Source organism: Myotis nattereri, assembly GCF_964212035.1.
Source record: "Myotis nattereri genome assembly, chromosome: 3".
Taxonomy (NCBI): domain Eukaryota; kingdom Metazoa; phylum Chordata; class Mammalia; order Chiroptera; family Vespertilionidae; genus Myotis; species Myotis nattereri.
Window position 1 is genome coordinate 131,218,792 of NC_138077.1, and position 24,665 is coordinate 131,243,456.

The 24,665-nt window shown below is 42.5% G+C and overlaps 1 protein-coding gene across 1 annotated transcript in view; it reads left to right on the plus strand.

Moving 5' to 3' along the window:
- The window catches only part of SYCP2L (synaptonemal complex protein 2 like), a gene marked incomplete at both ends in the record, with an annotated part of 65,861 nt that overhangs the window by 36,493 nt on the left and 4,703 nt on the right, over window positions 1-24,665 (plus strand). The window contains 8 exons of the mRNA XM_081086044.1: window positions 4,055-4,156; window positions 5,829-5,856; window positions 8,872-8,941; window positions 16,310-16,411; window positions 17,652-17,758; window positions 18,632-18,723; window positions 21,040-21,139; window positions 21,241-21,299. Of these exons, the coding sequence (XP_080942170.1) occupies window positions 4,055-4,156; window positions 5,829-5,856; window positions 8,872-8,941; window positions 16,310-16,411; window positions 17,652-17,758; window positions 18,632-18,723; window positions 21,040-21,139; window positions 21,241-21,299 (660 nt within the window). The remainder of the gene's footprint in view (window positions 1-4,054; window positions 4,157-5,828; window positions 5,857-8,871; window positions 8,942-16,309; window positions 16,412-17,651; window positions 17,759-18,631; window positions 18,724-21,039; window positions 21,140-21,240; window positions 21,300-24,665) is intronic.

Sequence of the window (24,665 nt, forward strand, 5' to 3'; positions counted from 1 at the left end):
GAGAGTTCTAGATGCTAGACATTCTTGCCAGTAGTTGGTAATGTCTTCCTTATCTTGCTATTGCAATGGAAGTTTAGTGGTATTTCATGTGGCTTTAATTTGCATTTCCTTTATTTGTAACAGACCCAAACTAGAAACAACCCAAATGTCCATCAATAGATGAATGGATAAACAAATTTTGTTATATACATACAGTGGAATAGTGCTCAGAAATAAAAATAAATTAACTATTGATATAGACAACATGAATGACTCTCTACATAATACCAAGTCAAAGAAGCCAGACAAAAAAAAGAGTATGTATTGTATGATTCCACTTACATAAAATACTAGAAAATGCAAACTAATCTCTAGAAACAGAAAGATCAGTGATTGCCTGGAAATGGGGGTTCATTGGCCCTTTTTTATATTGTGATAAGAACACTTAACATGAGCTTTGCCCTCTTAATAAAATTGTATGTGCCCAAACAATATTGTTAACTATAGGCACATTATTATACAACAAATTTCTAGGACTCATTTATCTTGTGTAATTGAAACTATACTTGTTGAATAGCAACTTTGCATTTCCTCTTCCCTTCAGCCCCTGGTAATCACCATCCTATATACCCTTTCTGTGAGTTTGACTCATTCACTCATTCATTTCCTCACCCAAGAATATGTTTTATTGATTTTAGAGAGAGAGGGAAAGGGGGGTGGGAGAAAGAGAAACATTGATGTGAGAGAGAAACAGATCAGTTGCCTCCCATACACACCCCAGCTGGGCATCAAACTTGCAACCTAGGTATGTGCCCCGACCAGAAATCAAACCCACAACCCTTTGGTGTATGGGATTATGCTCCAACCAACTGAGCCAACCATCCAGGGGTGAGTTTGACTCTTTTAGATACCTTGTGTAAGTGGAATTGTGCAGTATTTGTCCTGTGACTGGCTTATTTCACTTAGCATAATGTCATTCAAGTTCATCCATGTTGTTGCACATTGCAGAATTTGCTTCTTTTTTAAGGCTGATGAGTATTCCACTGTATGTATGTATCACATTTTGTTTATCCACTCATTCATCTATGGACATTTAGATTGTTTCTGTATCTTGGCTATCTATACTAATAAAAGGGTAATATGCTAATTAGACTGGATATCTTCGGGACATCCTTCTGGACAAAGCCATTGTGGCGAGGGCCAAGGCAGAGGCAGTTAGGGGTGACCAGGTCAGCAGGGGAGGGCAATTGGGGGCGACCAGGCTGACAGGAGAGGGCAATTAGGGGCGACTAGGCTGGCAGGCAGAGGCAGTTAGGAGCAATTAGGCAGGCAGGCAGAGGTGGTAGGAGCAATCAGGCAGGCAGGCAGAGAGGTTAGGGGCAATCAGGCAGGCAGGCAGGCGAGCAGTTAGGAGCCAGCGGTCCTGGATTGGAGAGGGTGCAGGCCGGGCTGAGGGACCTCCCCCCTCCTGTGCACGAATTTCATGCATCAGGCCTCTAGTTGTAAATAATGCTGCAGTGAACATGGGAGTGAAGATATTTCTTCAATATCCTGATTTCAATTCCATTGGATATATGAGATTGCTAGATCATATAATAGTTCTATTTTTTTAAAATATATTTTATTGATTTTTTAAAGAGAGGAAGGGAGAGAGATAGAGAGTTAGAAACATCGATGAGAGAGAAACACCGATCAGCTGCCTCCTGCACATCTCCTACTGGGGATATGCCCGCAACCCAGGTACATGCCCTTGACCGGAATCGAACCCAGGACCCCTCAGTCCGCAGGCCGATGCTCTATCCACTGAGCCAAACCGGTTTCGGCAATAGTTCTATTTTTAATTTGTTTGAAGAAATTCCATACTGTTTTCTATAGCAACTACACTATTTTACATTCCCATGAATTATGCAAGGGTCCCAATTTTTCCACATCTTCAACAACACTTAGATTTTATTGTTGTTAATCCTCACCCGAGGATATTTTTTCAATTGATTTTTTTTTTTTTTAGAGAGAGTGGAAGGGAGGAAGGAAGGGATGGATGGATGGAGGGAGGAAGGGAGATAGAATGAAAGAGAGAAAGAGAAACGTCAATGTAGGAGAGACACATTGCTTGGTTGCCTCTCACATGCACCCCAACCAGGGCCAGGGATTGAACCTCTAACCCAAGTACGTGTCCTGGATTGGGAGTTGAACCGAAGACCCTTTGGTCTATGAATCAGTGCTCTAACCACTGACCCACACTGGCCATGACGAAAGCTATCTTTTTAGCACCTGAGGGGATTCTAAAGCAGAGCCAGACAGGAAGCACTGCTCTGCAGCTTTGCCAAAGCTGGCTGCTCATCTGCGGGTCCTACCCTGCCTTCCTCTTTGTATGCCTGACAGAGAAGGGTTCCACAAAGGTTTGTTTTGTTTTAAATAACTAGTTGTTGTCAGGCAGAGAATCTATGGAAATGGGTTGCAAGTTAAGTTCTGCACAGGTTATGGTGCTTCCCATGCACGGGGCTCACATCAGACAAAGGGTATATGAAGGGGAAAATAGTTAGGGCTGTGAAGGGAGGGAAGGAGGAGGTGATGATTGTATAGTTCCACCGATTTGATATATTTTGTTTTAGGAAAGAATCTACTTTCAAGGGTGCCAGAAAGCAAGAAAGAAGGATGTCGGTAATGAAGTAACTTTTCTTGTTTGGAGGCATTACTTCCCAAATTTTAGTTATTTGCATACCATCTTCAAAATCTGCTATGGCTCTGCTCTTTATCTCTATTTTTCTCCTTTTAAATTGATCTTAAACTTATTTTAAAGGGAATTATTTCACTTCCAAATGGAAAAGCAGCATGAGTTGTAACAAATAATAAGGACCCAAATAACACAATAGAAATAACAGCTATCATATCAAACTGTACTTTTACTTGTACCAGGCTTTGAGGCTAAAGCCTGTTCTTGCTTTTAAAGAAAAGATAAGTAGAAGAGAAGGGTTCAAGACCTACTGACACTTGAGATTTATCTTGAATGGAAGCAGACGTGGTAATGAAGTGAAAGAAATGTTTTGCTCTGAGTCAGTGGCATGGTTTTGTTTCTCTGGGCACCAACTTACACCTCTCCAGCTTGTCTGCCACTTTGGGGTGGTCAGTGCTCTAAAACTATAGTCAGAGCATTTAAAAAAATCTCTATAATGAATATTAAATGAAATTTTCTACAAACTTGAGATCATGAGCTTCAAAGAAATGAGTTAAGGCTCTTCTTGGCTTGCTTTTAGCAATGGCTCTCACTTTCCACTGCCCATCTTCTAGTTGGAATCATCAGGGGAGCTGATACAAAACCGCAGCCCGATGGTTCTGACTTAGTTGGTCCAGGAGAGAACTCAGGCATCGGGATCTGTTTCAAAGCCCCCTCCTGATATGAGCCAACTTGAAAAACAGCTGCTCTGGGTACTTGCACTTTTTAAAATAACTTTCAGCCCCTGAAAGTTATGTATATATGTATACACACACATACACACAACTTTTTTAAAAATTGATTCCAGAAAGGGAGAGGGAGAGGGAGAAAGATAGAAACGTCAATGATGAGAATCATCGATTGGCTGCCTCCTGCACACCCCCTATTGGGTATCGAGCCCCCAACCCGGGCATGTGCCCTTGACTGGAATTGAACCCTGGACCCTTCAGTCTGTAGGCCAATGCTCTGTCCACTGAGCAAACCGGCTAGGGCTTCAGCCCCTTTTATAAGACTAAAGAAAGTGGGAAAGCCTCGCTGTGAGATTTTTTTAATTGGGTGCATTCAGTGAAGTGATGCTTGCTCCTTTACAAGACACTGGCTGGGCAACTCTGGAACGAATGTGGGGGTTCCGCCAACCTTTTTTATTTTTTTTCACAAAAGGAAGATGAAGATAGGCCTGGCTCACAGAGTGCCTTTCACACATGAGCTTCTCTACAAAAAGGTGAACTGCTAAACATTTAAAATAAACTCATTTGGAAAATAGTTCACCATCACCCACCTTAAAGGTTGTGGATTGTGTTACCATCAACAAGGGTGACGCTGCTTCCCACCCTAAGCTGCTTCTACGCTTTGCCCTTTCAGGCACAGGGTGGATCCTCCAGCCGACATGTGTTGGGTTGAGAAGAGCATGGGAGGTACCATCACCACTTTGGGATTCCTGGGGATCCTCCCTGACCTGAAATGGTAACGAGCTGTTAGGAGCTGCGTGGTGGAGCCCCTGTTGAGAGAGGCATGGCAGCACCAGGACCGGGGCTCCGGAGGGCACAGGAGACGGGGCTGAAATAGAGAGGTGCTTTATTAAAGTCAAAGCACACTTCATGTTAACGTTTCTTTGTTTCAGCATTTCTAGAAATGAATCCAAAAATAGAAAATTAAAAAAATATATATATCATTATAGAGTTGAGTAATCCACCAGAACAGATTAAATTGTCCTTAAATCTCTAACCTTTACAGTGCAGGCTCAGTTTCTTTCTTTTTTTAAGATCCCCACCAAGGATTTATTTTTTATTGATTGGAGAGAGAGGGAGAGGGAAACATCCATGTGAGAGAGAAACATTGATCAGTTGCCTCACGGAATCAAACCTGTGGTCCTTCAGTGCATGGGACGACACGCTAATTACTGAGCCACACCAGTCAGGGCCTGCTCAATTTCAAAAGGCTTTAAGGTTTAAATGAAAAGGACCCTCTTATTTTTATTTTGGTTCCTCTAAAATGTAGACAGGCATGTCTCTGAAAAAATCATTGTTATACTTTCTTTAGTTGTTTCTGGTAGTGTTTTGAAGTTACAGTGTTGGCGCGATAGTGAGGTGCACCAGCTTTTAAACAGCTACTTCGCATCTCTTCAGATGCAAGTATCTAACTAGAGAGGGTTTTGTCATCCTTTACAACAGCCTCTTGGCTGGGAACTGACTAAGGAAATCATCTGTTTCTTCTTCCCCTCGTTACTTTGGTGCCTTTTTATTATGTAAGAGACCTTGTTACTCCTCTTTTGTCTAACTTTGTAGTGATATGCTTAATTGTACATAATGGGCACTGACACCCCTTTAGTAGGGTTCATTTACTATCTGTGTTTGTAGAAGTTCAATTACAGGAGACACCTCTTCTCGGAGAGTAATCAAGATTCAAGTTCTAGTGCTACTGTACTATCTTGGGACATTAACCAAGACAGGAAATCCCTAAAACCATATCCTGGTAGAAGAAAGACAAGAACCAGAAGTAGCTTAAACAGTAAGTTTGGTGCATGTCTTCTTTCGAGTCATTTTTCAAGTAAATCAGCAGGTGTTTATTTCTCAGTATGTGATGAGAGAGGGTGCCAAAGAGATGTGCGATCCTGGGATTCTCCTTTCCTGCTACAGTTACATGGAAAAGGCAAAATGTACATATGTGAAACAGTACAGAAACATGGAAGGGGCCATAACCATTAAGTCCGAGCTGTAGATACGTGGAGTGAAAGTTCAGATAAGAGGAATCTGATATGAGCTGGAATCTTCAGGAAAAGCTTCAGGGAAGAGGTGGGTGGGGCCTGAGCTCATCCTTGGAAAAAGAATAGGTGTGCAGAAGGGGGAGCATTCTAAGTTAGGTAAATCTCCAAGGACAGACGGAGGACCCAGGACCACATTCAGGGACATGATCTGGAGCTGAGACTTCGTGCCGGCTGGTGAGGAACAATGTTGAATCACTAGAAAGGGATCTTAAGAGACAGACATCTGAACCCGTTGTAGGAAACAGGAGTTGCTTCTCGCCTGGATGTGAATAGTTGGCAGAGGGATACATGAGTTTTTATATTTGTCATAAGTAAAGTTATCCACTGAACACTTTTTCCTTTCCTTTCAGTCTTGCCGCTTTTCCCTCCCAGTCCTGCCAGTGACCGTTATAAAGACCAAGTAAGTCAATTTTACCTGGGCTGCCTTGTGCCCTGTGGCATCAGCATGGCACAGGCAGATCTGCTTAGGGTTAGACTGTATTTATTTCTTAAAAAGAAAAAGCAGTGGTTGTAACCCACTGTCAGTAGAAACTGCAAGGACTTCTAAACATTTAGTATGACCTTGGGTAAAGACTTAGGATCTTTCTCCATTGTTCCCAGATGTTGCTGCAAGATTATAATAGTGCTTAAAATCTGGGCTGTTCTGATTTACTACAAATGTGTGCTCTTTTGGGTTTACTTTTAAAAACAAACTTCTTGGTTTAATTTTCCCTTAGTGTTCAGTTTGTTGATATGTTGCTTCCAAAGCTTTTAATGATTTAGACATTTAAACCTTTATTTTGCAAGTGGTTGAAATGCCTTCAGGGTTATGTAAATATTGAATAAACCCTCAAACTTTCTTAATTTCCTTCAATTATCCTTGTTTTATAGAAAAGTAATTAAGAGTAGGAACACCAGTGTCCTCCAGACCAATTCAAAGCCTAATTTTAGCTGAATTACCTCTCTCAGCAGTTGGCTTTTGTTTCTTGTTAAATGAGAACCATCCGGTCTGGCTGCTGGGATTCTGAGGGCATCCCCAGCAATGTGGTTAGTGCTCCAGTCATAGCTAGAGGTCTGCCCCACCCGCCTGCCTCCTTCAGCCAGGGCAGTGCTGCCCACAGTGCATCTCAGGGCCTCTCCGGTCCTCTGTGGCAGAGGACGTTTGCAGATTAAACCTGTGAGCCAGAGTAAGTACCCGCATATTTATTCAACCTGAAACAATGAGTTATCAGTTAGAAATAGACCTAGGGAACAGTGTTTAGTAAATACACCTTATGTTTTAAATAAGCACCAAAGAAACGTCAAAGCTCCGAGAACCCATAAATTTAAGCTGTGCAAGTGATGAGAAGTCTATGGAGGGCATTGCTGACTTTGTACAAATAGTGGTATTCAAAATCCACTTCTCTGTGTTGGAGGATAAGAGAATAATTTAGAGCAGGGGCCAGCAAACTTTTTCTGCAAACAGCCAGAGAGTAAATATTTTCAACTCTGTGGGCCATATGGTTTCTGTGGCAACTGTTCAACTCTGCCATTGTAACTCGAAGGCTGCCCTGGACAAAACCGAAACAAATGGGTGTGTTGTATTCAAATAAAATGTTATTTACCAAAACCTGATTTAGAGCAGTGGTTAACTCTAGCCGTCATCAGAATGGCCAGGAGGGTTTGTTAACATGCAGGTTGCTGGGTTTCCTTCCCAGAGTTTCTGATTGAGTAGATGAGGCTTGAGAATTTGCATTTCCATCAGGTTCCCAGGTGTTGCTGATGCCGTGGGCTGGGACCACATTTTGACTTTGAGTTATTTTTTATTTAGAATTATCAATTGATATATGACCTAATGTGCTCCAACTCTGGGATCTTAGAGTCTTGCCATTTCAAATGGAGCAAATCCAACACTTAAACTTTTAAAAAGGATATTGGAAATGCCTTAGAACTTTTTGATGACTTGTCTTGAGTGGTTATGAATGTTAACACTTCTAAAATGTACTATATTTTAGGCTAAACTTTTAACACCATTATGGAAAGGTGCCTCCAGGCAAAATGACGCCACACATCCAAAAATTTCTGAAACAAAATTTCAGGGTAGTTCTGCCCATTTAATTCCTGAAACCTCTGCCCAGAAAACAGGTATCTGATTTCTGTTGATTTACATAGAAAATAGTTGTATTTTGGGAAAGGTAGTTTGAAATAAATAAAATGTTTTCCTTTTACTGTCTGTTAAAGAAAATGTGAAAATATCCTGTTCTCCTCTTTAATATTCTCATTGGCAAAAGATAGAGGATGATTAAGTTGTAATTTTACTTTAACAGCTGAGATCAGCTTGTGTATAAATGACTGCTTTGTTCTCTTTTAAAGAAATAAGAAACTCAAACGATGACTTGCTAGCAGGGAGTGGTAAACTTTTTTTGGTAAAGAACTGGATGGTAAATATTTTTTGCTTTTTGGACCCTATAGTTTCTGCTGCAACTATTTAATTCTGCAGTTGCAGCACAAAATCAGCCACAGATAAGATGTAAGTTAATGGGCATTAGCTGTGATTTTATAAAACTTTATTTATAAAACCAGGCAGCAGAAGCGGCATAAGGGGCCAGAGTTTGCCAGCCCTTGACCTATAGGGTTTATCTTAACCACCACTGTATTTTATTGAAACTATTTGCATCTTTTAAACTTGTAAGAGTGGGGGTTTTGTTTCTCTCACCTTTATCATTCTGCAGCTTACTTACCATCCTGCCAGGCACATAATGCCACCAAGAAAGGCAACTGACAACCTTTCGGCTTGGCTGCCACTGGCAGAAAAGAAGGAAGGAAAAGAAACAAGGAGAGAGGAAAATTAGCAGCATAGACTAAGAGGAAACATACAGGGGAGTGGAACTAAGAGAGAGAAGGAGAGGGACCACAGTGTTGAGGCAGTAGAATCCTGGCCCATGAATTTGGGGCCAGATCACATCTATTAAAAGTGCTGATCTAATTGAAGGAAGTGGCTATTCATTTTATCTACAGTGCATCTTAGGGCCTCTCAGGTGAACTGCTGACCCAGTAACCATACTTGCCATGAAAGATACGAAGTTTAGGGTTTCCTTTCTTTCAGTTAGTACTGTGTCCCATTGTTTTTGACGGTGAGATTTCCTATGTAGAGGGACAGTGAAGTGTTAGCACCTGAAGTTGCTTCGTAGTGTGTCATTCCCTTGAAACTGTTCTCTCTAATACTCAGAACTTGAGAGCCCCCGCCCACCGAGCAGTGTCTCTTCACTGGAGCACTCAGAAGAACAGAATGTATCTAAGGTACTATTTAATTGTTGGGTTTTCCAGAATTAATATTATATTATATTTGCATAATGTACTGGCTTATTCCTTCTTAAAAGATAACGTAACATCATTTGTGTTTTATTTGGAAACAAGTATGTATATGTATTTGTGGTCTGTTTGCCTTTTTTTCAAGACTGTAAACGAGGACTCATTGATGAAAAGTGCTAACCTCAAACATAAACTGGAAAACCTGGAAGACAGAGGTGAGAGAATACTAAACTCTTTTTGCAGAGTTAGACAAAGAAAAATTAATCAGATTTGGGGGGGGGGGCTGTGCTATTATTAAAATTGCATCAGATAAACATTGTTGTGAGAGAGAAACATTGATCGATTGCCTCCTGACTGGGGATTGAACCCACAACCTAGGTATATGCCCTGAGAGGGAATTGAACCTTTTGGTGTCCAGGAAGATACTCCAACCAACTGAGCCACCTGGCTAGGGCTGAATTATTTTCTTTCAAACATCATTTACCCTTGAAACAATGCAACCCTCTAGAAAATATCCATCTATACTTTTCAAACAAATGAATATTTACCCCGGGGGTTTTGTATTTCTCACCTTTATCATTCTGCAGCTTGCCGCATTGTCAGGCACATAATGGAACCAAGTAAGCATGCGACTGACAACCTCTCAGCTTGGTGATGAACTCTTTTAGCTTTGTTTTTATTTTTTATTTTTTTATGGGAACATTTCTTGTAAATCTAAGCGCAAAGAGAAGAGATAGTGGCTCCTATGGGAGTTGAGAGTATTTGAGAGTTGAAAATTGAGAGTATTTGTTATGCTTTAATTTATTTTATTATTATTTTTTAAAAATATATTTTATTGATTTTTCACAGAGAGGAAGGGAGAGAGATAGAGAGCTAGAAACATCGATGAGAGAGAAACATCGATCAGCTGCCTCCTGCACATCTCCCACTGGGGATGTGCCCGCAACCCAGGCACATGCCCTTGAACCGGAATCGAACCTGGGACCCCTCAGTCCGCAAGCCAACGCTCCATCCACTGAGCCAAACCGGCTTCGGCTGTTATGCTTTAATTAATTTTTTATTACAGAGAAGCTGGACATGGGCTCTTTCTTTTCCAAGTTCTGCAGAGTGGGAATGTGATCTTTAATGAAGTTTTCAGTTTATGAAGATTTTATTATAGCAAGCCATGAACTTCATCATTCATTGATCATTTTATTTATATACCTGGTATATAATTATTTTAACATTGACTATTCTCTAAAATAATTATAACAGCAAAATTATTTTCCTTTTGTCATCTTGAAGTCTATGACTGGTATTTCCTACTGTGGTGCTATTTCTAAAAATTTGTGTATTTACAATTCCTCCCAAAAAGTAGTTTTAGCAGATCTTAAAATGCTAAACTTTATTAATTTCTATTTATAACTTATGTAGCAGGTATTTGGGTCTCTAAAGTTTTTGATATTCCTCTATTTCTTTATTAGTAATATAAGGCAACTAGAATAAATGATCTCTTTTATCAAGATTCTGTTCTAGGATATAAGATGTCCTTTTATTAAATCATTTTTATTTTTTAATTACATTTTATATACATTATTATATTATGTATGTTTCAGGTGTACACCTTCAGTGATTAGATATTACATAACTTACTAAGTGATCATCCTGATAGATCTCACACCCATCTGACACCATGAAAAGTTATTAGAATATTATTGACTATACTAGAGGACTGATGCACGAATTTGTGCATGGGTGGGGTCCCTTGGCCTGGCTGGCGATCAGGGCCCATTGGGGCCAGTTGGCCAGGGGGAGGGACCATGGGGGGAGGTTGGCCGTGGGAGCACACTGACCACCAGAGGGCAGCTCCTGCATTGAGCATGTGCGTCAGAATGACTGGTCAACCAGTCGTTTGGTTGACCAGTTGTAACAGTCACTTAGGCTTTTATATATATAGACTAGAGGCCTGGTGCACAACAATTTGTGCACTCGGGGGAGGAGGGGGGTCCCTCAGCCCGGCCTGTACCCTCTCGCAGTCTGGGACCCCTTGGGAGATAATGCCCTGCTGGCTTAGGCCTGCTCCCGGGTGGCAGAAGGCAGGCCCAATCCCTAGGTGCAGCCCCTGGTCGGGCTCAGAGCAGGGCCAACTGGGGAGTTGGGGCGCCACGCCCTGTCATGCACAGAGCAGGGCAGATTGGGAGGTTGCGATGCCACCCTCAGTCACGCTCAGGGTAGGGCCAATTGGGGGGTTGGGGCACTGCCCCTGTCACACTCAAGGCAGGGTCCATGGGGAGGTTGCAGCGCCACCCCGTCACGCACAGAGCAGGCACAATCAGGGGGTTGGGGCGCTGCCCCCTGTCACAGAGCAGGGCCGATAGGAGAGTTGGGGCACCGCCCCCTGTCACACACACAGCAGGGCGGATCAGGGGGTTGGGGCGCCGCCACTGTCACACTCAGGGCAGGGCCGATAGGGAGATTATGACTCTATCCCATCACACACAGAGCAGGGCCCATGGAGGGGGGTTGGGGCGCTGCCCTCTATCACCCACAGAGCAGGGCTGATAGGGGGTTGGGGCGCCGCCATTGTCACACTCAGGGCAGGGCCAATGGGGAGGTTATGGCTCTACTCCGTCACACACAGAGTAGGGCCTGTGGGGGTTGGGGGGTTGGGGTGCTGCACCCTGTCACACACAGAGCAGGGCCGATCAGGGGGTTGGGGCGCCTTCCCCTGTCACGAGCAGAGCAGGGCGGATAGGGAGGTTGTGGCCCTGCCCCCTGTAACACACAAAGCTGCAGGGTGATCAGGGGGTTTGGGCGCTGCCCCCTGTCACACTCATCCCGGTGCCGGGAGGCCTCTCAGCTCCGCTGATCCCGGTACTGGGAGGCCTCGCGGCTCCGCTGATCCCGGTGCTGGGAGGCATATTACCCTTTTACTATATAGGATAGAGGCCTGGTGCACTGGTGGGGGCCGGCTAGTTTGCCCTGAAGGGTGTCCTGGATCAAGGTGGGGGTCCCCACTGGGGTGCCTGGCCAGCCTGGATGAGGGGATGATGGCTGTTTTCAGGCTGGTGGGTGACTGAAGCTCCCAACTGCTCCTTTTTTTCTTTTTCTTTTTTTTTTTAATCCGGGCCAGCTTTAGCTCTGGCTCCAGCTCTGAGGTCTCTGCTGCTGAAAGCAGGTATCTGGTTTGTTTGGGTTCTGTAATCGAAACACTGTATCAACTCCAGCTCTGAGATCCTAGCTAGCTGAAAGCAGGTTTCTGGGGTTTTGTTTAGCTTCTATATTTGTAACAATGTTTCAAACTGCAAGCTCAGAGGCCAGCAAGGCAGTCGGGGAACGTTGGTTTTCTCTGTCACTGAAGCAAGCAAGCCTCATGTTCGCTTCAAGCTGCCTGGCTGTCAGCCGCCATCTTGGCTGCCAGTTAATTTGCATATCACCCTGATTAGCCTATGGGAAGGGTAGCGGATGTACAGCTAATTACTATGTTTCTCTTTTATTAGATAGGATTCCCTATGCTGTATTTTACCTCCTGTGACTATTCTGTAACTACCAATTTGCACTTCTTAATCCCTTCACCTTTTTTAACCACCTCCCTATCCCCCTCCCCTGGCAACCGTCATAATGTTCTATGTTTTTATGAGTCGGTTTCTGTTCTGCTTGTTCATATTTTTATTTATTTTTACATGCAATCAGTGATAGATATGCATTTATTTCCATTTTATTGTTCAAAATTTTCCTCCTTCTCCTAGTTCTCAACCTGTGGGCCGCAACCCCTGAAAATACATTCTGCATATCAGATATTTACATTACGATTCATAACAGTAGCAAAATTACAGTTATGAAGTAGCAATGAAAATAATTTTATGGTTGGGGTCACCACAACATCAGGAACTGTAACTGTATTAAAGGGTCGCAGCATTAGGATGGTTGAGAACCACTGTAAGATCCTTTAAACCTTTCTTGTAATACTGGTTTGGTGGTCATGAACTCTTTTAGCTTCTTTTATATGGGAAGCCCTTCATCAGTCCTTCAATTCTAAATGATAACTTTGTTAGGTAGAATAATCTTGGTTGTAGGTTCTTGCTTTTCAACACTTTGAATATTTCATGCCACTCCTTTCTGGCCTGTAAAGTTTCTGTTGAGAAATCAGCTCACAGTCTTTTTTTCTTTTTTTTTTAAAGTCAAATATCTAGAATATTCTATATTACAATTATTCTTTTTTAAATATGTATTTTTATTTCAGAGAGGAAGGGTGGGAGAGATAGAAACATCAATGATGAGAGAAAATTATCAATCAGTTGCCTCCTGCATGCCACCCAGTGGGGATCAAGCCCACAACCTGGGCATGTGCCCTTGATTGGAATCGAACCCAGGACCCTTCAGTCCACATGCTGATGCTCTATCCACTGAGCCAAACTGGTTAGTCAGCTGACAGTTTTACGGGAGCTCCCTTATAAGTAACTAACTGCTTTTCTCTTGTTGCTTTTAAAATTCTCTTTGTCTTTGACCTTTTGTATTTTAATTATGATGTGTCTTGGTGTGGGCCTGTTTGAGTTCATCTTGTTTGGAACTCTCTGTGCTTCCTGAACTTTAATGTCTCTTCCCTTTACCAGGTTAGGGAAGGTTCCTATCACTTTTTCAAATAGGTTTTCAATTTCTTGTTCCCTCTCTTTTCCTTCTGGCACCCCCATGATGTGAGTATTGGTATGCTTGAGGTTGTCTCGGAGGTTCCTTACACTATCCTCATTTTTTCTTCTTCTTTGGGTATTCTTTGCTTCCTTATATTCCAAATTGCTGATTTGATTCTTGGCTTCATATACTCTACTGTTGATTCCCTGTAAATTACTTTTATTTCAATTAGTGTGTTTTTCATTTCTGACTGGTTCTTCTTTATGCTCTTTTTTTAAAAAATATACTTTATTGATTTTTTACAGAGAGGAAGGGATAGGGACAGAGAGTTAGAAACATCGATGAGAAAGAAACATTGATCAGCTGCCTCCTGCACTCCCCACTGGGTACGTGCCCGCAACCAAGGTACATGCCCTTGGCTGGAATCGAACCTGGGACCCTTGGGTCTGTAGGCCGATGCTCTATCCACTGAGCCAAACCAGTTAGGGCATATGCTCTTAAAGCTTATTGAGCATTCTCATAACCAGTGTTTTAAACTCTGCATGTAGTAGATTGCCTGTCTCCATTTTGTTTAGTTCTTTTTCTGGAGTTTTATTCTGTTTTTTCATTTGGGATATGTTTCTTTGTATTCTCACTTTTTCAGCCTCCCTGTGTTTGTTTCTGTGTACTAGGTAGAGCTGCTATGTCTCCCAGGCTTGTTAAAGTGGCCCAATGTAGTAGGTGTTCTGTAGGGTCCAGTAGCACAGTCTCTTTGGTTACCAAGCTGAGGTGTGCCCCCTGTGTAGGCTGTGTACACCCTTCTCTTGTAATTGAGCCTTGAGTGCTGTTGGCACATCAATGGGAGGTGGGCTCACCAAAGGAACAATGGCCTCTGCCAGCACTTCTGTCTGGGAGAAAGCTGCCACTTCAGCACTGGAGCTCAGAGGGCGTAAGTCTGAGTAAGTCTATGGGTGGGCCCTGTTAAGAGGTACTGCCTGGGACTCCAGCAGCCTCCATCTCACTCAGCCTTAATCCCTGCTGTTTTTCACAGCCAGAAGTTATGAGAACTCTTTCTGGTACTGGAACCCTGACCTGGGAGGCCTTGTGTGGGGTTGTGACCCTTGCTCCTCAGGGTGGTCATCCACAGCCAAGATATCCCTCCCGATTTTTATCCAACACAAGTGGGTTTAGGACCAGCCCATTCTGCGTCTTCGCCCCTCCTACCAATCTCTATGTGGCTTTTTGTTTAATTCCCTAGTTGTAGGACTTCCATTCAGTCCGTTTTCAGCGTGTTTTGAATGATGATTTTGTAGTTTAGTTGTAATTTTGATGTGGTGTGGGAGGATGTGAGTACCATGTTAACCTATATCACCATCTTGACCAGAAGTCAAGATGTCATTTCTTATTCAAGATCTTATTTCATAGTGGCTTGGATGTTCTGCAGCAATCATTCCTTTACTCTCTGAATGTCTACTGAATGTCTGTTATGTGTGAGACACTTTGCTACATGTTAGATATTCTACAGAACAAAACAGAAATAATGCCTGACCTCATTGAGCTTACCTTCTAGTGGGGGAGACATAATACACAAGAAAAGCAAAACATGTAGTATATTATATTGATAAAGGCTAAGAAAAACTTAATTGGGAAAGAGGTTTAGAAGTTGGGGGTGGTATTGCAATTTTCGGTTGAATGGCCAGAGGAAACCTCAGTGCAGATACGTGGGGGGCAGGACTCAGGTTAGAGGAGTAAGTGCCAAGGTCTTTAGGTGAGAGTGTGTCTGGGGTGTCTGAGGAACTGCAAGGAGACCAGGGTAGAGGAGCAGAGTGGAGAAGGAGAAACTTGCCTCTTCGCTTCTCTACTGTCTTCCTACCACACTGTACCAACTCTTTGCACACAGTAACATTCAATTATTTATTAAGCAAATTAATTAAATTAGATTCTAGAGCTTTCAAAGGGAAAACCAATAGTGATTAAGCTGGATATGTGAGGACAAGGGGGAAAGCAGATGACTTTGTAGGTAAGTGTGTGTGTAGGGGCTAAGTATATGGTGGAGAAGAAAGTGGTTAGGGTGAGGAGGGATAGGAAGGAGTGGGTTCAAGGTGAAGCTGTTGAGTAGGCAATTGGAAACACACGTTTGCTGCTTAAGAGAGCTCAGACAAGAAAGGTATTTGGGAGATGACGACGTTATGGGATTGATGAGATCCTCCAGGGTCACGGTGTGGGAATGTAGAAAGAGATATGGATTCATTCTACAGGCAGGAACTCAGACCCTGATGATGGAAGAGAAGCAGACAGTAAAGAGAAGCAGGAGTCAGGCTGAATGCTAGTGTACTCTTGACAATGGTGGTGCCTTTGATAAGATCAGGAAGGCATGGATGGGGCGCAAATGAATATTAGAATAAAAAATATTTACTAAATGCCTAAAAAGAGAACCTATATTTAAGTCTCATAAGCTGAGGCTCTCAAAGTCTCAAGCTGGTGAGGAGCCAAAATGACCTCATTTATAAGGTAGCCCTCAGTACAACTCTAAAGCTCCAGTGTTACCAGCAGGTGGCGCATTCCGCAGGGTGATAGAAAAGCTTCCAAAGCCCATTTGCCTGGAAACCTTGCTACCTGGCCATTTAGCCTTGAGCCTGCGAAATGTTTGTTGTTTTAGTTGTTCTTTTGTTTTGTTTGTTTGTTTTGCAGGACATGGAGGGGAGCAGTATTTTCGATGCCAATGATTACTGCTTTTTGTCTGAGTCAGTCTGTGCTTTCCTAATGGTTCAGAGCTCCTCAAAGGGAGGCCTGTTCCCATGTGTCCTTTTTAGGCATCAGTAGACTTAGTGCTTTGATACTTGTTGAATGTGCCAAATGGTGAGTAATTAGTAACAGGGAAGAACTTTCACTTACTGCTCGTCAAGGTTAGATATTAACTGTCGAAAAGAGGACTAACTAAACTTGGGATAAAAATAATGTGTGTGTGGTTATGAATGTGCTGTGCTTGCCTTTAGACATGTCGGATGGGAGTTTTGCTAAGTGGAAACAGTCAAAAGTGGAAGAGGATGATGCTCCAGGATCACTTTCCTCCGTGACAGAAGAAGCAGACTTGGCAGGTAACGTTATGCATCTAGCCAGCCAGTCAGGCAAGACTGTGAGAAAGTGTGAGCACTGAATGTACCAACACGAATTACCAGGGGGTTACAGTTTGAAGATCATAGCAGCTGCAGAGCCCTAAAAACTAAGTGTTCTGTCCTTTCAGAGGTACATAAATTGCTGCACAAATTACAATAAAAGCCAGCACATCTCCTCCCTAGCCTTTAGATTTCTGCCTCTTAACTCGTCTTTATGGCAGTTTTCAGGGCCTGGGCATTCCTGAACGTATAGGTCTCTGCTTTAGTTGATAGTCATTAACTAAATTTCTGTGGTGGATACATTCACTCTATACCAGTGAAGGAGGAGCATCTGAAATGTCTGCATTTTGGGGGATGGCCTTCTGGATGAGTGGCGCCACTATATTTTGAAACACAAGTCTCCAAGAAGGCAGATTTGGAAGCCCAGAGGTCCTGGAGGGTGGTGAAGAGCCAGGCAGCCTGGCTTCCAGTCCTGAAGCAGTTGATGTGAGCTTCCACAAGTTATCTGCTCTCTCTGTTTTTATGAAGATTAAAGGAGTCGACACATGCAAATCTCTTAGAACAGTGGTCGGCAAACTGCGGCTCGGCAAACTGCGGCTCGTGAGCCACATGCGGCTCTTTGGCCCGTTGAGTGTGGCTCTTCCACAAAATACCGACTTCTGCACATGGGCCATGAAGTTTCAATCACACTGTACGTGCGCGCCCGCACATGGTATTTTGTGGAAGAGCCACACTGAAGGGGCCAAAGAGCCACATGTGGCTCGCGAGCCGCAGTTTGCTGACCACTGTGAACGATGCCAGACCCCTCATGTGCTCTCAGGAAACGTCTGGCATCTGGAGTTGTTATGCCAGTGTTTCCCTCATAGAAATGCCCTACCCATCACATCCTCCTTAAAACCTACTGCACCTCAGCCTGCTTCTTAGACATCATATCGGTCGCACTGATGTAAAGTGCTGGGAAAGTTTGGATGAAGCAGGCACTTGCTGGAGAAGGAGGTTTGGTAAGAAGCAGCATGAAGCGCCTGCCGTGGGGACTCTTGGCCTGAGTTGGCCTTGTCGGCATCAGCCAGAGTCAGCCCTCTGCAGTCAAGCCAGGCACCCAAGGGCTTCATGGATTGGATGTGTGCTTCTGCCTCACTCCATCCTCCCGTCAGCTGATGGACTAAGCACATCTACTTCGCACTTTGTTAATTTTACTTAATGTTCTGTTTTTATTGTTCAGAAAACATTTCTACTCCACCCCTGGCCGTTGTGCCGGAGAACTTGAATAGCTCTGCTGTTATCACAACCTTTGAGAACTTCACTAGAGAACTGGAAAGAAAATGTGAGGTAATGGTTCACTGACAATGAAAAGCTAGCTTGTTATGAGTTTAAAGTAACAGGTTCATATTATTTATTAATACCGTTATCTTTCATATGTGCAAGTATTCCTGAGTCTGTCTTAGCTGTGGCCCCTGACTTCAGAGTCTTGGTGAATTGTGGTTTGTATTTATAAGAGAGCTACTTCATGTTCATTTGCTGCCATGGGACCAGAAGGACTGTGTGCAAATTGGACTCATGGTTAGGACTGATGGCATTCTCAGACAACTAAACTAGCAGGAAGCAATGATTTTGTCACAGTGATGGACAAGGAGGATTCGGGAGAAGAAGGCATGTGGCTAAGAGAGGTGTCTGGGACAAAGATGGGGTTAGGCTGTGGGAGGGTGCCCAGCAAAGTGGTGGCTTACCTGACACTGCACCTGTAGGCTGTCCCAAAACTGTACCTGCCAGATGAACTTTGGAACCATTTCAGTCTCCTCTTTTTTGTCCTATTTTTGTATATCCCTAGAGTTATTTAATAGCACATTTGAGAGAACTATCTTACACTAATACACATTCATTTAACTAAGTTGGAAGATCTCCAAAGTCTTATTTTCTACAATACTCTATAAGCTAATTTACAATGGAAAGTTGTACATGATATTCAATATGTGTTGCAATAGTATGAACCCAAGTTTTCCTATTTTAGCTTATTCTGTATTGGTACTGGCCCTGAGGTAGTACACGGGAGGTGTGTAGCATTGCACCTTTTCACTGTTCGTTAGCAGTAATGTTTGCTAAGTATGTTGTGTGCTGTCAAAATCTTTTTAATACAAAGCCTGCACTCATTTTGTGTGGTTATGGTTGACCCAAATGTGATCTTGTATTGTTATTATGGTTTAGCTTAGGTACAGAAGGAGTGCACTTTATTCAGAATATGCAAAGCAAGCACCGAGCTGCCTAATAAAACTTTTAAACCAGATACATCACTGTAGGTAAGTATTGGCTTTCAAAATAAGTTTATAAAAGTGTGGTTGCTCACAAATGTTTGTCTCATGACCACTGTGCTGGGTCGTGAGGAGTTGGAGCTCGGGAAGATGTGAGGTTTGATACATTGCTTAACCCTTCCAGGTGTCTGGTTCTTCATAAGATGAGGGACTGAACGGAAGGCCCTTCTTAAGCCTCTTTATGGCATACCGTTATATGGTTCTAAACGACCACAGTAGGTTCTTGGGTTACGTCGGAGATCCGTTCCTACTGCGGTGCGACATAATGTGATTTTCGCCGTAAGTCGGAACCCACCTACATAAGCACCTACGTCATTCACATGGAGCACATACACAGCAGTAATGAAGTGAAACAGTAAAAAAAAATGTAAAAGGAAGATAACAATTCCTGAGCTTTACTTGTGGTAAACAAATAATAAAAAACATAAAGCACATATGTACATACGTTGAAACGATGGAACTTTTTTTTATAAATAAATGGGAGATGGCGACATAATCACAAAACGACATATGTCGAGTCTGACGTAACCCGAGGACTGCCTGTATTCTTAATAAGTTCATAATCCAACTGTGAAGACAGGGCAAGCGTGTAAAAATGCTGGATAAGTGATATGTGGTATAGACATACAGTGGGATATTCAACTTAAAAAAGGAATGGAATTCTAATATAAGCTACAACATAGATAAATCTTGAGGACATTATTTTAAGTGAAATATATAAAAGGACAATTATTATGTGACTCCACTTATATGAAGTACCTAGAATAGGCAAATTCATAGAGACATAAAGTGAAATAGAGGTTACCAGCAGTTGGGGGAGTGGGAAATGGGTAGTTATTGTTTAGTCAATAAAGAGTTCCTATCTGGGATGATGGGAAAATTCTGGAAATGGAGAGTGGTGGTGGTCACACAACGTTGTGAATGTCCTACCACTACTGAATTGTACACTTAAAATGATCAAAAGGGTCAGTTTTATGTTATGTATATTTTGCAACAATAAAAAATAATACTACACACTCATGCACACACAGACCCTTGTCACCATGTAGCAAGAAGTAAAAAGGAGCTGAGATTTCAGACAGATGTGAAGGACAAGAAGTGTGAACGGGGAGATGGGTTTCTGTAGTGACTGGAGTTGATCCAGAGTGATTACAGTGGAAGTGCTTCTGGAGTGAGGTTTTGGAAACAGAGATTTGAATGGAATAGGGAAGGTGAGTATAGAGATGGTTCCTGTTGGAGAGAATGGCCTGTAAGGGAAGGTGGGGAAGAAGGTGATGGCAGGCCGATTTGCTTAACCGAAGTAGAAAGCTTCTTAGGGCAGAATATATAACATGAATAGAAATTTACAATTTTTTTTCAAACATTTATACATGCATGTACTGTCATTTGAGTCTCAAAACAAGCCCGTGAGGGACTTCGGACTCGTGGAACTTCCATCATCTTTTAAGGGGCGTGCATGAATTCATTTTAAAAAAAATAGTTTTATTGATTTTTAGAGAGAAAGGAAGGAGAGGGAGAGAGAAAGACAAACAACCAAGTGAGAGCAGAACATGGGTCAGCTGCCTCCTACACGCCCCCTGCTGGGGATGGAGCCCCGCAAGCTGGGAACGTGCCCTGAGGGGGAATAGAATTGGGACCTTTTTGGTGCATAGGATGATGCCCAACCAACTGAGCCACCCAGTCAGGGCTTTACTCATCCTTTTGTTCAGCAAATGCACACAGCGGCGCTCCCTGGGTGCCTGTTCTGCGCTCCATGCACAAGTGCAGGGGAGCAAACTTTAGGGCGGCTTGCCTTCGCAGAGCCTCCCACCTAACGGAGAAGACAAACAAGAAGCAAGTGAACAAATAAGCAGTTTATATGGTGGTTGGACACAGAATAGTGACTGTTAGAAATTTCAAAATGAAAACGTAGAAATGGAAAAAAAAGTTAGCCAATTTTAGTTTTCAGAGCCTGCTTATGCAAGAAAAAGGGGAGCCAGCAGAGGTAGGAAGCTCGGGAGCCATGGTTAGTGGGACCGTGGCTGCTGCTGGCCCAGGCCTGGCGTCCGCCCCCATTCCCTGAGTCCTCTCTCCTTTGCTCTGCAAAGTATGATTTGAAATACCAGCTTCCTCCGGCTCCTGTTGAAAGGCTAAATCAAAGTTTGCATAGTACGTTTCGGGGTGAGGATGGGCAGACAGTGGGGGGAGGGAAGAGAGACATGTATTCTTAAAATGAATGTGACATATCCCTGCAGGAAGAGGATTAAGAGGGTCTTTGCCACAGCCAAGCAGTCCCATGAGATCTGTTTCTTTTACCTTTATCAGGCTGAATAAACTAGAACAGTTTAACAATATTGTTCTTCGAGAGCTGACCAGCCTTGAGAAGGATATGCAAGCTCTGAAACACCTTGAGAAGGATGTTCTGGTAAGTTCTTTGTGTTTACAACGTTCTCTGTGACTTATGAGAATCTGTTCCAGGGTGGAATAACAGCTTACTGCTTAAAGGCAACTTTTGTTCAATTGTAGGAGTTTTGGGGGAAACAGGCTGCTGATATGAAATCATTCTGCGATCTGCAAATGCTGAGGTATTTTTTTTAAAAAATATTCTTTCTAGAAGTATCTTACTTGAAGTGTGAGGTAGAGAGGGCTGATGTTGGTAAAACTCCACAGAGGAGCCCCGTCGCTGCTGCTTGTTAAACCGGCCACTTCTGTGGCGCTCTGAGCAGAGTGTGGCTTCGGACATCCACCTAGAAGTGTAAAGTTTGAAAAGCCGGAACAGGGTCATCTAAATTGCAGTGTTTTTGATCCAAGTTGATTTATTTTAAAAAATGAAAAGTGAGTAGATTTTGAGCAAAACATTTAGATTTGTGAGTAAACAGTTCGTTTTCAGTTGTATACGGAATTGTGTTCCTGGTACAATCGACTCGATCAAGAGCACACACATATAAGACAGCAAGCGGCTTTATCCTCCTCACGTTCTGCGCTGCTGCGTCAGTCCCTCCGGAGTCCCCTCCCGCTGCGTGGAGCGAGGGGCAGTGCTTCTGCCTGGGAGGAAGCCTAGCGTTTTCTTCCGCTTGAACACTCAGAGGGATCCCAGTGTAAACTTGCAGTGGCTAACGCTGTATCTGCCAGTTGAGAACCACCTCTGTCACAGAAATCTAAGTCAGGTGGTTTTAGGATGGACAGTATTCTGCTTGCACCATGTATTCCAAACAACACTTTAGAAATCTGAGTTATTCCTCCTCTGTTACTCCATTGAGCACAGTAATAATGACAGTACAGACCATGGATTTTCAAAATTCTTTCACACGCCCATCGCCCTCCATGTGTTCTCAAAGGGGATATGCTTTTAGAACCTCTTTACTGAGTGCCCCAAGTTTCGAATGGTTCTCAAACTTCTCGGAATTAGGACCTCTTAAACTTAAAAATTTTTTTAAAGATAATTTCCATTGTATTTTTTTTTTTCAGAGAACTTTACTTTAGTCCTTAAGGACTTAGCTCCTTACATGGGCTTTGGTGGAGGTCATGGGGCAGCACCCAAAGGTCTAAATTCGGGTGGGGGTATTCAGTCCTTCCCAGCTTCAGGAGGCAGCCAATCAATGCTTCTCCCTCATCATTGATGTTTTTATCTTTCTCTCCCTCTCCCTTTCTCTCTGAAATCAATCAAATAAATATATTTTTAAAACACTGACACTTGGATTTAAAAAACATATATTAAAAATAACAAATCTGTACATATTTATGTAAGTAACAGATTTTTATGAAAAATAAGCAGATTTTTGAAAGCAGGAAATGTGAGAAGAGTAGCGCTTTTTTATGTTTTTGCAAATTTCTTTAATGTCTGGCCTAATAGAAGACAGATGCATTCTCATGTCTGCTTCTGAATTCAATCTGTTGTGATATCACATCCTGCAGCCTCCAAAAAATTCAACTGTATACTCATGAGCGAGTAAGAATTTAAAAAGCATGTAATGTCTTATTATTATTACCATTTGCCAAAATACATTTTGACCTCACAGAACCTTTGGAAGCTTAGTTTCCTTAGAGGTCCCCAAGGAAAGGAGGTGGGTCCCTTGAGAGTTCCAAAGATTCACACTTTGAGAAATGCTGTTATAAAGCAACACTATAATAAGCATTAGAGAAGAATATGCCCCCTAGTCTTCTGAAACCTGGAGAAGTCACTTATTTTGACTGAAGCCCAGATTTTAGATGACTGTCTCTCTAGTTCACACAGATTACATTGTAGGATACTAATTACTATTTGCATTCATCTTCCTTGTTAATAGGCCCCTGTGTGGATTTAGAATACCTCAAAGAACAGACTGCTTCAATATACATCCCTCTGGGTTTTGCACTCGCTCTCCTTTCTTCCAAATACCCAAGGAAACCACCCTGTGGCTTACATATGAGAGAGGATGGTGATGCTCTTAGCTCATGCTGAATGCGGACTGGGCCCAGGCTCTAGGCTAAGCGCTGGAAGTGCCACGAGCTTTAGAGAAGTTAATTAGCTGGGTTGATATCCAGTATCTGGATCTGGTCAGTATCCAGTGTCATCCCTTTGTCATGTTGCCACATTAGTGTTGGCCTTATGTAATTTTCTAGGGAGATGAGGACATTTCTCAGACTAGATTATTTCAGTCCCTAGCACAGGGCTACAAAGAGATTGGGATTCAGTGATTTGAGTTGTGGTCATGAAATACCTCTGCATATGTGTGAGCTAGTGGTATTGGCAGATGATGCATAAAATAGAATCAAGTAAAATATTAATTTCTTATGTCAATATCCTAGATTGGCCATTGACTCTCTCAGCTCACATAGATAACAATCTATGAAATAACTCTGTTTATGTATATACATAATATGTATATTCCTATTTTTAATTGCCTAATGTGAATATAATGAGATGGACTAATTTCTTCCAGGCTTAATGCAATTCAGCCTTCCTGAAGAAAGCCAAAGTCCAGTTTTATTATCACATTCCTGGGGTAGGTACAAGACTAGCTTTGTTCAGATGATGTGTACTGGAGTGGGAGAAGCAAGCACTAACAGATATGTTGTCCACATTACAGCTCTTCACTGAGCGTTCTCCTCTTTCACAGTACCTCCCATTTAGCTATTATCCTCTTGGATCTGGGTAATTAATTCACTAAACATTTACAATTGAGTGCTTGCTCTGCTGCCAAGCACTATGCAAAATGTGGAAATACAATGGTTATCACACAGACATTCTCCCACCCCCATTAAAAATAAATTCCCTGAAGGAAAACAGGAAAAAAAAGGCAAATAAACAAAAATAATTGCAAGTTTACTAAATGCTTTGAGGGATATTAACAAGGTGTTTTGGCAGAGAGTAATAGTGTAAAGCCATGGTCAGCAAACTGCGGCTCACGAGCCACATGCGGCTCTTTGGCCCCTTGAGTGTGGCTCTTCCTAAGCCTTAGGAGTACCCTAATTAAGTTAATAACAATGTACCTACCTATGTAGTTTAAGTTTAAAAAATTTGGCTCTCAAAAGAAATTTCAATCGTTGTACTGTTGATATTTGGCTCTGTTGACTAATGAGTTTGCCGACCACTGGTGTAAAGTATCAATTTCAGATAGGATGCTCATCAAAGGTTTCTCTAAGGAAGTGACATTTAAGGTGAATAAACTTGGGAACAGTTTACAGCAACCAAATTGGGTGGGGAAGAACCTGACATCTTTGAGGAACTCAAGTTCTTGGCTTACAGTGGTATAGGGACAGTTATTTGAAATGAAGTTGGGAACATGGCTGACTCTCAATGAGGTAAGGCCTCATTGCCCTTGTTGAGGAGTTTGAATTTTTTTCCTTCACTAAGGGTGAAGGAAAATTTGGATGGGTTTTGAGTAAAGGCATTGAGGGTGAGGGTAATATAATTTGATTTATATTTTAAGAAAAACATTCTAGCTACTGTGTTGAGAATTGATTGGGGA